Raw genomic sequence first — 15549 nt, forward strand, 5'->3', positions numbered from 1 at the left:
ACAATACCAGGCTACTGGTCCGACTGTAAACGCTCAAAGTTTCGTTGTGGATTAAACTTTTCTCGAAGTCTCGACTCGAGCTAAAACAACTTCTTCTGGGAAGCCTGAACAAGCGCAGAGAGTTGCTATTTTCTGTGTTTTAGTAGGCTAAGGCTAGTCTGTATTTTCTTTAGCTCCACCCTTCGCTCGCTTCGGATGGATTTAGCTTTTTTAATGTGCAGCTGCCATGGAGCAGAGGGAGGAGCAGCTCGCGCAGGGAAGAGCCAGCCCGGGGAGTCAGTCACATTCCTGGCTGGGATTCAATGACTGAACCAGACACAAACAAACAGGGAGAGAGAGAGGCTCACACACTGAGTGGGAGACAGACCGAGCCAGACGGCGCAGATAAGCCGTATTTCAGGCGCACTTTGGAGTGCGTAAAACCACACACAACCCGGCGATTGTGCTTTGGATAAGGCGACTTTGGGAACAGCAGTTGTCGACTTTATTTTCTTTCGCGAACAAGAACAGCCCTGACTCTGGGAGCCTTCCGTTTTCTGAATGGACGCGCTGGGAAGCTTCTCCAGTGACATGGAAATGTGCGTTATTGAGCGTGTGGCCGGATGCTGAGGACGACCGATCCGATCAGTCAATTTCTGCCTTCGTTTTGACTTTTCAACTCTAGTTCTTCGAGCTAGCGAAACAAACATGGAGGCCGCCAGCTTCCAGCCTCATCCCGGACTTCAACAAACTCTGCAGCAGTTCCACCTGAGCTCCATGCGCTCCTTGGGCGGACCGGCCGCCTTCTCTGCGCGCTGGAACCAGGACGCTCTCTACAAGAAAGACGGAAAACCCAACGAGCTGGTGCTCGCTCTGCCCGCGCAGACACCCCCGGTAATGTCCGGGCCACTTTTCATCCCGTCCGACCGCTCCACGGAGCGCTGCGAGACGGTGCTTGAGCGCGAGCCCATCTCGTGCTTCGTGGTCGGGGGAGAGAAGCGCCTGTGCCTCCCGCAAATCCTCAACAGCGTCCTGAGAGACTTCTCCCTCCAGCAGATCAACTCCGTGTGTGACGACCTGCACATCTACTGCTCCCGCTGCACCGCGGACCAGCTGGAGATCCTCAAAGTGGTGGGCATTCTGCCCTTCTCCGCTCCGTCCTGCGGGCTCATCACACAGACCGACGCGGAGCGCCTTTGCAACGCTCTCATCTACGGCGGCTCGTACCCGCCGCACTGCAACAAGGAGCTAGGGTCTCTGGAGCTGGAGCGGACCGAGAAGAGCTTCAAAGTGTACCACGAGTGTTTCGGCCGCTGCAAAGGACTTTTTGTACCGGAGCTGTACAGCGGGCCGAGCGCCGCCTGTATCCAGTGCTTGGACTGCAGACTCATGTTCCCTCCTCACAAGTTTGTGGTTCACAGCCACAAGCGGCTGGAGAACCGGACAGTGCACTGGGGGTTCGACTCGGCCAACTGGCGGGCTTATGTGCTCCTGGACCTGGACTACACCGACAAGGAGGAGAAGATCCACCTGGAGCAGCTGCTCAAAGAGTTAAAGGGAAGATATGATCTGAGTGGCAAACTGTCCAATAAATCGTGCAGAGTAAGTGAGCTCTCTTAACCTGTTATTACCTATCAGTCATTGTCTGTGAGCACTGTTTGTTTGTGCTGTGGATATTTCACCAGCCCCGGGCCTCTGCTACAGGATCCACATTCATTATCTCTCATTTCAGTGCACTTCCCTCTCATTAGCCGCGCCACAGTCTGAGGGATGGAGTTTGTATGTCTTGCCAGTGTTTTTATTTACATTAGGCGCTCCCAGTGTCATAATGCTAATCATATGCCCTGGCTCTGCTCCTGTCACACTCTCACACTCACCCCATATCTGTCTACCCTCTCTGAGTTCCCATCAGCCCCTGCCCCCCGGGGTTACCCAAGGGCATCGGTCCCATGATAAATGAATCCTGATGATATGTTTTATTGGTGTGTGCGCGCATGGAGGGGGCAGGGACTCAAGGTGGGACTCTGGATAAGCTTTAATGAGGTTTGGGATATGAAAATGGATGCTAGCTGGCATGGGATGTGTTGTGGGACATTGAAACAAGGAACATTTTTGACTATATGACTATTTTAACATAGGCTAACATATTGACATATTCTTGAAAAAGATCACTGAATTCCCTTTAGTCGGTAACTACTTCTTGGTGCTGACAATATTAACTAACAAGCGGTGAAGATTAAATTCATTTTTCAATAGTTAAAATGGTCATTATTTTTACTAATCATTGTTCTAATTTAAATACTTTTTCCATGAGGACTCAATAGATCATTGTTTCAGACAGTGCAAGACCATAAACAAATGACTTGTGATAGAAATGCTGCTCTGGCTCATATCTGCATAACTTCTATTGTACTGCTTTGGTTTGTTATATGCAAATGAAATGTGGGTTGGATGTTGGTGGGTTGTGATGCGTTGGCTGTGGGGGGTGTGAGTGGTCCTGGGACACTCAGTTGGGTCAGAGGGTTGGAGCTGGACAAAGGGACAGAGGCGATGGTGGCTGTTCCTCCGTCACACAGCAGCTGGTGTGTGGGACTCTGCTAATGACTGGACAAGTCATCTGTGCTGGAGCAGTCTGGGCTAGTGACGTGAGAGAGGAGCGCTCCAACACAAGGAACCAAAACGCTCCGGATATGGGATAATAGGAAGTAGGGCTGCCAAAAAATTGATTCACAGATGCTATTCAATACTAAAGCTATTATCAAGTCTAGTTACTCATTTGAAAACAAAACTGGACTTTGATACTTTAGAATGGTATTGACCTATATCAAAAGTAGCATTTGCCAACATAGTACTTCAGTGTCTAGTCAACTATTAAAAATCATCAGCATATTTTGATAATCATAATCGTTAACGGGACTATACAGACTCTAAAAGACCTGGCAAAAGACATTTTTAGAACGAATCCAGTGGCATTATTAAATCAAAATGTCAGCCTTTATTTGGTTAAAAAAGTATTTTAAAAAATCTAAATGTACAAAAGAAATAATCAAAATCAAATTTGAAAGTCTACAGCAATAGGCATGGGTCTAATATTGCTCTAATAGAAGAAACTATATATGTAATGTCATACACTAGGATGCGTTGTGTATAAGTAAACTAAGAAATCTTATGAACGGGGTGCACCAGAATGAAGACAGGAAGTAATGTTTGTAAAAAGATAGAATCATTTGTTTAAGATTTAAGCAAGAAAGTAGAAAAAGTTGAAGCTAGAGATGAGAATGGACACACAGGCAGCAGCATTAGGAAAAGGAAGAGTGAAAGAAGGAATTTGAGATTAGATTATATGAAAGATATGGAACGAGGATTTAAACAGGGAGCAATGTGGAAGCAATATGATCGAGAGTTAAGAAAAAAAAATATATTAAGGTTAGGTAAGAAAGCATTGGAAAAAAATCAAGGTCAGCCTAAGAAGGAAGAATGTGAGGGTGGTGTGTAGGAACGCTGAACAAGGGAACAAAGAAAAAGTACAAAAGAAACATGGAATTCTTGTAAGAAAGCAAAGATATTAATATAAAATAAAAATATTGATTAAAAACAAGGCAAAAAGTGCAAGTGTAAAATCTATAGGCATAAAAACAGGAAGGACAAACAGGTCTCGAACTTCAGTTATACGGACAGATGAGGTACAGCAGATCTATGTTGAAATGCCTAGAATTCTGATTTATATTCGTGCTTATGGATGGACTTATGATTTATCTCATATTTCCCTGAACCAAACACACCTGTAGCCAATTTCTGCAGCCAGGAGGTCTCCATGTATCACCAAAGTTATATATCTCCCATATACTTCATAGAGTCTGACAGACCTCGGAGCGTTTGTAATCTTCACTGGGGTAGCCGCGAGGGGAGGGGATAGTGCCGTGCTTGGTTCACTGTCGGTTGTGTCCCAGTTAGCAGACAGGCCGTGGTCCTCTCAGGGGGGACAGGCACACCAGCACACTCCCCCCATACATCAGGCTGACAGGGTAGGCTGCTCAAACGGCCTGGGACAGTGCAGTGGTAGTGGCTGGACCCCTGAAATGAAAACTCAATGTTATCAGTGTGCCTCAGCCTGGCAATGATGTCACTCTGTGTTGTTAATAAGAGACAGCACTGTCATCTGTCTAGACTCCTATCTCGCAATGGCACTGGACAGAAGGGGCAGAAATGTGCTTCGACAAGCTCAATAATGGACAGCTTGTCAGTGATATATTGTGCCTTTGAGAACTTTCAATTGCTTTGACAAATTATTTGAATCTGATGTAAGTCTCAAGTCTTTGTAAATTTGAATGATACTGAATAGTAAGAAGTGAATATGTAAACAAGTAAGAAAAAAATATTTTCAAAAAAATGATGACTCCATAAAGAATTGGTAAGCTTTGGCTAATCACATGCTTGCTTGCAAAACAAGATGGTTTCAAGTTATGGGGGCTCCTATTGGTTGTCAGTCTACATGACTTGACAACATAGAATTACTCCCAGGGAATAATTATGGCAATTGCTATTCCAGCACAAAACACAAATCAAGCAAAACATATTCTTAAACTCAAAGTTTTAGTTTATCAAGGAAAAAAGACCAAAAGAGTACAAAAAAAATGTAGCTATGTGAGCACAAAAGGAAAGTGTTGCTAAGGTACTAAAGTGTCATGTTGATAGGTGTAAATCCTGATTTAGAAAACATAACTTTCTTGCACACGAAGAATGTCAATAATACAACTTTGAAGTAAGCCCAGAACTATATAAACTGATCAAGTGACTTATGACGGTAAAACGTTTCATATGGACTAAACAATGAGAGGCAGGATGTTGCTGTGGGGGTTGGGTCTATGATGAAGGTAGTCTCTGGGGGTAATGCCGCTTTTCTCCATCTTTGCTCTATAGTTTTTGTTGTTTAAAGTTTGAAAATGGTGAAAAGCTGGATTTAGTCTCAACATGGCAACACAGCTCTGTGAAGCATTGTGTCTGCTCCTCATCATGTCCAGGCGCTTGGTCACCGGGGCTTTATTCCAAATGTGCAGCCAGGGCAGATTGTAAGAAAGCAGGCTGCAGACTCTCATTCAGAAGATGCGTGGTCTGTGAGCCAGGCCTTGACACGTATTGTCAACGGGCCGCGACCTTTGACCCTCACCCAAAGACACTGACCCCCGCCTCCTCCCTCCCCCTTTTCACTGCGGCCAATTGCACGCCCCGCTGTCCCGACTGACCACTCACCAGATGGCCGTCTGATAAAGGGATGCAGGGATATACACAGATAACAGACACAGACCAGAAATGAGATTGGATTAAAATGGAAAAGCATTCCGTGGTGATGTGTTTGGAGTGCACAAATTACACTTTTTAATGCTTTTGCCTTTTAGTTATTCTGAGTAGTTTATATGGTGATGTGGTGTGGTTAGGGTTTTAGGCCAATTTGTCATCACTATTCCTTGATTTAGTTTTCCACATATGAAGCTCAACAAAATATTAAAGATTATATTGTAGAATTACAGTTTTATGTTCATAGTTAGCCTTATTCTGAAATTATACATAGGCACTTAATACTTTGGAGTGTCTTAGAAGTCTATGATAAACAGCCAATATGAGCATCCTTTATTGAAAAGTGAAAACACCTATGACAAATGAAAAGCTACCTATATTAAAATGTAAAATTTGCAAGGAAAATTCCCACAGGCTAACTTTTTCCATTGCACAAAATAGCCAACAAAGCGGATTGTAGATTTGCAAAAGCATGTTTTTCTTTCCAATCCCAAGTCAAATAGTTGTTAGCATTAGCAGCAAAGCAGTGTGATCTATCATCTGACTGAGTGAGCGCAGCGCAGGAGGACAGCCTGGACCCTCTTAATGGGATGGTTATTAAAGCCATTCAGCTGAAGCCAATTTATGCCATTTCTCGTCCCCATTGTTCTGTTCACTCTATGAAATTAGCCTCAAATCTGCAGCAGACCAATCAACTGTGTGCTCAAGAGTAGAAAGTGTTTAGTTACAACTGAACACAAAAATATGTCAAATGCTTCCCCTCCTGTGTATCCTCATACTGTACTTAGTAATAACCATTTTTATGCTGGAAATGTCAGCAGTGGACCAAGAATAAACATGTTGAGGAGCAGAAGTGAAGAGACAGAACAAGGATTACTTATTACTCACTATAAGAAGACATAGATTTGTTTTGTGTGTATTGTATTACAGTGCCAAAGAGCATTTACCCTCAAACTGGAGTCTAGGTCTATAGGCATTTTAACTTAACCATGGCACAAAAAAACACATAAAAAACATAATACTGTGAAATATAAAACAGTGAAATATAAAACTGTTACTTATAGTCGTCCAGTTATTATCAGACAATATACAATATACTGCATAGTACCATGCTTCAACCATTAATACCTTCAGAATATGTTTTATTGCCATTGTGAGTGAGCAAAATTCACAGACTAGGAAAGAGCTTTGTCGATATGGTACAACGTAAAACAATGAATAATTTTAGTAAATATAAACTACGCTAAAATAAACTAAAGGCATGCAAATAATAAGGTTTTAGAAAGTAACCGAAATATACAAGTGCCAGTCCAGCATTCTAATATTGTAAATTTTATGCAAGTTCAAAGCAGAAAAACACTAATTTACAATAAAAACTGACATCTCGGTGCCATATTGCCCTCTCCGTTGTCTGTGCACGTATATTTGGAGCAGATATACAAGTGTGTTTGCATGTAAACAGCCCAGTGTAATGACTGCATCAGCTGCGTGGGCCAGATTAAAATGAGCTCACTGGCGGCTCATTTCCATCCCCATCTGTCTGCTGACCTCTGGGACGTCCCGGGAGCTGACAGAGCCACCTCTCTAGGCTGCACCATGGGGCCTGTCTGCTCAGCACTGACCCAGCCAACACCAGCCCAACCCACCCACATGTCTACACAGAATACAAGAGTTTAACACAACACTTGCTGGGTTCACTGTGTATGGGTTTTCAAGTTTTAACTCTTCAGTTTGGTAGCCTGTCCCTTCCACCATCCGCAAAAGCACCCTGACCTACATACTTTGACTGTATTTTGAAAAACTGCACGAATATGACATGGCTTCAGAGCTATGTAAACTAATTCCAGTAAATTAGCACAACATGCACGAAAACTATTTAATTTGACACATAACTGGATGCATTTTATCTTTCACATACTCAGTAAAATATTGTGTAGCACTGGTCGGTTATCATTTATTTTACCATAACAATTATATGGAACAACACCATTGAAAAAAGAGAATTTGTAGAACTATTTTGTTGTAAAATAACCACTTTAGATTATACAGTTAGTACAAGTGTAGATAATGTAATGTAAACATTCGATTGCCATAAACCTGTTGGTATTCATGCCGTTAGCGTCGTACTTTGTTTTAAATCTTTAATCACTACAGCACCAGTCCTAATTTTTCATCATTCTGAAACCCATGGATAGCTTGACATTCAGTTCTAATGTTGTCTATTAACATGAATGATATGAAACCTAAATAGCAAATCAAGCTATTTTTGACAAATGAACTCAATCACAAAATGCTATTAGCTGATTTAATACCCCACTCCAAAGCCTTTCCCAAAAATTGGCTAGTGTCCCTCAGGAGAGCCATTGGTCAACCCTGCCCCCTAACCCCAGCAGTCAAGTCCCCCCTGACTGACCACCCCCAAAAAATGCAGCCACCTCTGGACAAAGCGCAGTCCAAATTATAGCAAGGGTGGGAGGGGTCTGGCTTATAGTGTCAAGGCAAAGGGGGTTGTCGGGATGTCCCATGGGTCTTCTGTCCTTACAGCGATGACCCCGTGTTAAAAGGGTGTCAGCTGGGTTTGTGTCGCGGGTGATGGGTGCTCGCGACCTGCCGCCTCCTTTGTTTGATGGAGGCTGTGAAGTGCGGCGAGTTTCTTTGTCTTTTTTGGGGTTGTGCATTGGCGAAATAAGTCCGTAACCTCCTGCCAATCCCAGGGCGCGATATCAGAGCGTGTGAGTTTGCCGTGTCATTGGTTTCCTGGTTGTAGGCCCAAAGACAGATTGGAGCCTGGAGTGGTGTCTGCATGTCTGATGGAGGCAGAGCTCGGCCTAAATTCAATAGACTTTATAGACGAACATAATGAGATAATATCATTGTGGATGTACAAAAAGGACGGGGTTCAAATTAATGGTATAGGGTTGATGTTTCTATTAAAGATAATGCTTCATGAATTCATTGTGAGGAATTTTAAATATTGGCACACCAATGTAGAAAATTTAATGTACAATTTTTATTGTATTTGGCATTTAACAAAAGAGCTAATTTCCTTGGAAATTGGAAGTCAAACTATTTTTGTGAAATATTTCAAAGTCTGTTCAGAATGTTTGTTAATTTTAGGTTAGCATTTATTATATACCTAATAGTACATCACAATGACGCCTGGAGTGAATTGTAGATATGCAGAAATAAGAAGATAAGATATTATATATAAGTGTATTTTTAATGGGTCTTTTGAGGAAATTAGTCAGAAGCCGCATTACCTAAAACACTCCCTTTAGGTTTTATGATGACTCCTTTTATGGAAGATTATCAAACCACTGTCATTTCTAGATTTAATTTCCTTCATACATCATTTTTATCAGTGTTTTATTCCTATTTTTGGCTGACCCTGGTTGACAAAGCGTGGTGTGATTTTGGTCTTGTATAAGTCATAAGTGATAAGGCAGATTATGGAGCTGATGGGAGGTGATGAGCGCTCTGGCATTGTGGTCGGAGCAGGTCGGCAGTTGCTGGGTTGGCTTATATAGCAGCAGATGCCTTGTATTGGGTTAGTGCTATTCCACAATCATCATCAGTTCCTCCTCGATCACCTCCTCATTTGGGTCTCTGTGATTAAGAGTCAGGCCCATCTGGTTCACATGCAGCCACTGCATACAGGAAATCCTGGAGACTGTATCCGCTGTGGGCAGAGGCCATAAGCTGCAGCAGCGCCGTAATCCTACACAAGAATGTAAAGAGACCATAGAAAAACAGTCTGTGTCTGTACCAACTGTAAAAATAGGATGCAAATACGATTCTACTGCTGTGCAATGAAAACATTTTAATTGAATCATGTTTGAATTGCATTGCAACTTTAAAAGTGTGTTGTTTGTTGCAGACTGTGGTATGTGTGGAGTGTGGAAGGTCTATCATGTCTGTGTTCATGAACCTTATTATTTTCAACAAGACAAAATACACTTAAAAAAAAAAACAAATAACGTGATCAATCAATTGTAGATTTTATTTTGGCCCCATACTTTCTAGTCCCATACGGTAGTGCATAGAAAATACATTAACTATAGAAATTACAGTGTAATAAAGTAAACTAGCTTTGTGCAAAAATGACCAATAGCTTAAAAACATTGGTGAAATAATGATTTTTTGCTTCATAAAACGTAAGCATTTACCACGAAACTAGAAGATCTTAACTAGAGGCACAAAACTGGTCTGACGCCTTAGTAGATAAAGTGTGTTTTTTAACTACCGGTATTCAAATGTAGTTAAACGATTTTCAGTTCTTCAAAACAGTTGCTTGTATACTCTACATTTGTACACTACTACTTCCTATAAAAAGTACATCCAAGACTAAAAGTATTGTGCAACACTGTATACCACTGTACATCTCAAAGATTTCAAAGCCCATTCAAAGAGCGTCCTCTCAATTTATAACTGGTCCCTCTGGAATTTTCTAATTAGAGCATGAATAAGATATCTTAGGGGGAAATGTATTATATGAACAATGCAATCAAGCCAGCAGTGTTTCTGGTGAGACCTCCATAGAAAAACAAAACAAGAACACTGTAGTAATTAATCTGTCAAAAAAACGCTAAGCTACTGTCAAAGATGGCTGACTCTTTCTCACTATGAAGAACAAGACATCGAAAGCCTAATATGAGGTTATAGCGATTTTGTAATGTAAATTTCAAGTTTAACATCTTGAAAAGTTATATTGAATGTGTCCTCCAATTGTACTGCAGTCTCTAGTTTAAGACTTTTCAATTACATATATTAATTATGGCGCTCTGTTATATTTTATGAAACATATTGCGCAAGCGTGTCAGCTTTATCATTTTATAATTACTGATCGGAACAATTTTTAATCATTGTGCAACAGTTTTTTTTGTTTTCGCCTGATCTCTCTTTCTAGTATAGTACAGTAGGATAGTTGTGCAGACTTTTCACTATTAGTGGATTAATACAATTCAGCAGCTTTATTATTCATTTGAATGTCTTTCTAGTAGGGCTGCAAGATATTTTGCAATCAAATCAAAATCGCAATTCATTTAGTCTAGCAGTTCCACAGTTTGTCTTCTCTTAATCCTAAACTGAATCCTACTATTAAAACATAAATCGCTTATTGAATTGTAATCGCAAGATATTTTCACAAAATAGTTCAGCCCTACGTTCTAGTTTTATATTCTTTTTTTACACTGTGAGATCATTTTAAAGTCTATCTCTCCTCTCTGCCTGGCGGTTCTTTGCAGCCGAACTGTTAGACCACATTGGCTCTGGTGCTAATGGTGCTCCAGCCACAGCATACAGTGCCCTGCTGGTGCCATATGACAGACCGGCATGCTGCTCTCGCCTCCAGTCCGCCCACGACCACCTCCGGAGCTATCAGGGGCATTAGCTAACACGCTAACGCTGCTAACACCAAACACGCGGCTTCAGAATAAAACCGGGTCCAAAACATGTCCGTCGCCTCCTGTTATGATGAATTGCATACCACAATTAGAGATGCTTGTAAAAATGATTACTTGAAATGAGATGAAAGGGGTGTAGTCCGGCCGTGGTCGAACTTTTCGCACCACCATTAGAAATATGCGGCATTCCAAGTAGCATCACAGCTTAAACTGCACCTATAGAACGAACCTACCAGCACGTCAAAGAACAGATCAAGACAGCACAAAGCAAAATATAATACAATTTCAACTTCAAATCTATCAACAGTTTGGAATTTTAGGTTACTTCTAATAAAGTAAATCAGTGTATACAGAATATTTGACATGTGTCGTAGATCACAATCTTAGCCAGTATCATTTAATCATATGAAAAAGTAGCTGTTGAGTGGCTGTACTGTAAAAAGAAAAGAGAAATGTTTTAAAGGATTTATGTGGCTGGCTTGCTCTTTGGGATATGCATAATTTATTTTAGGATTAGCACGGTTTAGATTAACTTTTTTGAATTCACTGCCCGAGTTCACGAGACGGTGAAGAAGAGACAAGCTTCAAACGCAGAATTGACTTTTTGTCTCTGTCTTTTATTTGGTAGATGCGTGGGCAAGTGCCGCAGCAATTGGAAATGGAAAAAATACAAATATTTTTTACAGAAAATGTTACACGGATGATTTTCACATTTAGATTTTCTTAGACATTTCCTTTTATTTTCAAGTTTTTTTTGTGTGTGTGTGTGGATATAGACCACAGTTTAGATAGGTTTTTGAGTTATCGCTGAAGAAGTTCACTCACCAAATGAACAAATTATTACTTTGAGTCGAATCACCGACATTACGAGATATCATTTTGTGGCTCGCTGGATAGAGCATTTATCCATGAACTAGACAATTGTCCAACTTTCCGCCTTGTCTGGGCAGTAGATCTTAACCGCTGAGAGCTTTGGGCGTCTTTTGTCGATGTTTTTTCAAGATGTTTGGGGTAGCGTGGGCAGGTACCTAAACATTTGGAGGCCACGCTGAAAAAGCCGGTCGGAGTGTGCGCCGAAACTCCCGGCTGTGATTGGAGGGCCGTGGTGGTTGCTAAGCAGAGCTCTTCTTCCTGTGCTAAATCAGAACTCTTGGTGGGCTCAAAGAAAACGCCAGAACAGACAGGCTTGACACACACATTTGTATGGGGCTCTCCTGCAGTCCTTATCTATTCACTGGTGGCCATAGTCTCTGAGCTAAATGTTGTGGCGAGAGGAGTGGTTCTCAGATTGCGGTGCAGGATTTAGTAGTGGTACGCAGACTTCTCACTCTAGGAACTGTCTGTGTAAAGTTGGAAATCAGGGCTCAAATATTTCCAGTTTTAGTACACTCACTCTATTCTTCTATTTTCTTAGGGCAATGGTTCCCGAACTGATATGAGTACAGTACACAATAGCTACGCTTCTTCTCATATTTTTTAGATTTCTAGATTTTGGCTAATTTCGAGATATTTTGATATGATTAACTCTATAATATGAAATTCTTGGTTTTTATTTAATTGAACCCATTTATAGATAAGGTCTAGTACTGGGTTTGGTCTGGTTTTTGATTAGTTTAGCCCTGTTTTGTCTCGCTTTCAGTTCAGTATGCATTCAACCATGTTATAGTCTCATCCTTAATTAGCTATGCATTTTTCTGTGTTAATCCCTTGCTTTAGGGTTAGTCCTAAATTAGCCTCATTTTAGTCTGGTATAGAACATTTTCAGACATGTGAACATTTTTTGCACACATCTCAACTTCACCACTTCTCTGTCATTTGTAACTCTCTTCACATCTTGCCCACTGCTATTATTCCACTTTTTGGCGAGCCCTTTCTAGCCCATAGTTAGTGATGGTACAGTATGCGCTGGCACAGAGAAGCTCTCCTCCACTGAGATGTCCTAGAGCACTCCCCAGTCACGATGCAGTATACTTAGATCTCCACCTCCACTCAGTGAGCACACAGACTGGCCTACATACACCACACACTCCACTCCTCTGCCAGGGCTGCCAGGGCTCAGGCTCTTTTAAACACATGAAAAACACGGGTAACAGGCCTTCAGCAGATAATAATACGTGTCGTGATCTGGAATATAGAAATAACCTTGAATTGTATTGGATTTTTTTTTGGTTTTGTTTTTTAACAAAATTCCACTTTGTAATAAGAATCTACTGTAAATGTATTTGATACACTTTTGGCATGTGATCTACTGACAGCTTTTCAAATATGAACACTGACTGACAATTTATCAAGAGTGTTTATTGATCTGGAATTTGTGAGGGAAAAAAAATAAGGTTCAAGAAGTAGCGGTGATTGCTGGATGCTAGTATATCTTAAACAGCAAGTAAAAAGTATGCTTTTGAATTGGAAATTTAACTATTGAGTCATATATTTTTATTATGCAATGTAATTCCCACACCATTCTCTGAACTCAATGCAACGAGGCATCTTCACTATTATGTATTGCTAATCAAACTAGGTTAAAGGTGTAACTCAGTTGAATGAAGACTAATAGTGAAATTGCTTAGGCTTCAATATTGAATTGTTTGTAGGGAGCGTCAAATTCATGACAACCTTTTTTTCTATAATAGTGCAGTTTCGTGGAGCACAGTGCACTTTCAACCTGGTGAACTCTAAAAATTCAGGCAAAGTAACACATTTTTTATAACAAAGTATTTTGTTGATGTTTTTGATTTTCCTTCTGTATTCAGTGTGATTACCAAAATCTGTGCTCAAGAACAGCTTGTGCATTTAGTAGCTCTTTCTTGAATTAAAAAATACAAAAAATACACACATAATTGAAATAAATCAGTATTTTTTTTAGGTGGACCCCATCTGGAGTGGATGTAATTTGCCAACACAATTTGAACTCGCATGAGGACGTAGATATTTTGTCAAGATGACCTAATATCTACCCTCTATCATCTTTTTGTACTTGAGTGGGGTGCACATTTTGCTCCTATTTTTGTAACAAGAATATTGCTATTATGTGCTGTTCCTGCTCTGATTGCTCTGATCTAGAAGTGGGATTTTACGTTTATACTTACATGCAAACAACACAGTATCTTTTAATGTATTTTATAACATTTAAACCACGTCTAAGAAAATAAAATAACATTTTGCACAGAAGTGCAGTTGTTTATAAAGCAGAGCATACAGTAATTTATTTGACAAAAAATATCACACACTTTCCAGTTATCAGTTTCAGCTTGCAAAGATTTCTCTCTTTTTTAGTGTGCAAGGGTCATAGCTTTGGGTTGTAGCCGAACAATTATTCTTATTGAAAAAAATAGCCCAGTCCCCTCTTGTGCTCTCAGAGTGCTCTCTCGACATGGTTCCTTGCGGAGACAGAGCAATGCAGCATTGTCAGCGAGGCACCCGTATCAAATGGATTCAACACAGCTGTCCTAGCACACTGTCTGTTGCAGCAAGTTATTTATTCAGAGTTACAGTCACTCCAGGAACTGTCATGGCCACTCTATGCATGCTGCACACAGCATCATCTGGGCAGGTTAGGGCCCCTCTCCCCACGGGCTTTGCTATGGTATAGATTATTTAGCCTAATTCAAAAGTTTGCTGTTGGAAATTGAGAAATTGCTACCATACAATACAATCATACTGATTTAAAAAAGTTAAATTGGGCGACTCTATTAAAATTTCTAGGAATAACGGCATTTCCGTTCATACATTATGGAACAATAAATGCATACACTTCAACTTGCTAGCCCCTGAGGCAAAACTTTTTTTTTTTTTTTTTTTAGCAAATAATAGATAGGGATGTAGAGTCACACAAATGGGGGAAAGAAAGACAGGAATGTAGTCACTTATGAGTGCTATAAAGATACTGAGAGCCCATAACGAAATCTGGTCACATTTAGGTTTATAAACAGCCAAGAATGAGGGTCTAACCTTTGAGCAAGAATACAACTAAAGACCTGGTAATTGCAAAATTGCAGTCAAGCTACGAAAATTTAAGGGAAAATCCGTGTTAGAAGAACATAGCCCACCACAGTACAGAGTGGTGGGTTTGCTTCTTGCCCCACCCTGCTCTTCATGCTGCTCTCTCTCTATCTCTAGAAATGTCTGCACATCTGAAGATACTTGTCCTGATGAACCATAGTAAATCTATGCATTTTCCATACCATTGTGTCCCCTTGGCCCTTTTATGCAGGTGTCTTATATTGACAAAGGTGAATCCCGCTATCCGCTTCCCTGGTGGAGTTGTAGAGCATCTGGCGTTATTTGCAGCCACTCAACAAATGCAGACAGAGACAGCCATAGCTTGAAATAGAGCAGGCCCTCCATTTATCCGATAATGAGCAGACTATTATAGGTCCTCTTGTGTCTTCGACGTTGTATGGTGGCTGTCAGGTGAAGATTTCACCCTGCACATCTTAAAAATCAGCAAGCTGCTTTGGAGATTATCATCAAAAATGTGGTAATCGCACCTTCTAAAATGCCACAAACCCCTAATCTTCCACAAAGTTTTACTCCAAGGTCTTGACCTCTATGCGGTTGGGCTGTGGTCGAGCAGTGACACGTAGCTTTATGACACTTACATGACAGCTTGTGTGGAGAGTCTGTCCATAACGGTAAACAAACACATATTTTAGGGACAATTGATTCACTCATAACCTTGTATTTGTCAAATGTGTGCAGAGGAAGATGGTAATGTGACTGGGCCATCTGTCCTAACTTGGATGGCTATTCAAAATTGTTTCTGTTCCTTTTTATACAAGTAATTAGCTTAATGTCTGCCATTCTACTTAGATGCAAACATATAGACTTTAGTGTTCAACCAATTAACAAACAGGGCACAGCAACAGGCAAAAAT

The 15549-nt window shown here is 40.8% G+C and overlaps 1 protein-coding gene across 1 annotated transcript in view; it reads left to right on the forward strand.

The window, feature by feature from the left end:
- Positions 1-334: 334 nt before the first annotated feature.
- The window catches only part of skib (v-ski avian sarcoma viral oncogene homolog b), a 47332-nt gene continuing 32117 nt past the window's right edge, over positions 335-15549 (forward strand). The window contains exon 1 of the mRNA XM_020934097.2: positions 335-1581. Coding sequence (XP_020789756.1) covers positions 688-1581 — 894 coding nt within the window. The 5' untranslated portion in view covers positions 335-687. The remainder of the gene's footprint in view (positions 1582-15549) is intronic.

The sequence above is a fragment of the Boleophthalmus pectinirostris genome, unplaced genomic scaffold, assembly GCF_026225935.1.
Source record: "Boleophthalmus pectinirostris isolate CB_2022bp ecotype Guang Dong unplaced genomic scaffold, ASM2622593v1 HiC_scaffold_3, whole genome shotgun sequence".
Lineage (NCBI taxonomy): Eukaryota > Metazoa > Chordata > Actinopteri > Gobiiformes > Gobiidae > Boleophthalmus > Boleophthalmus pectinirostris.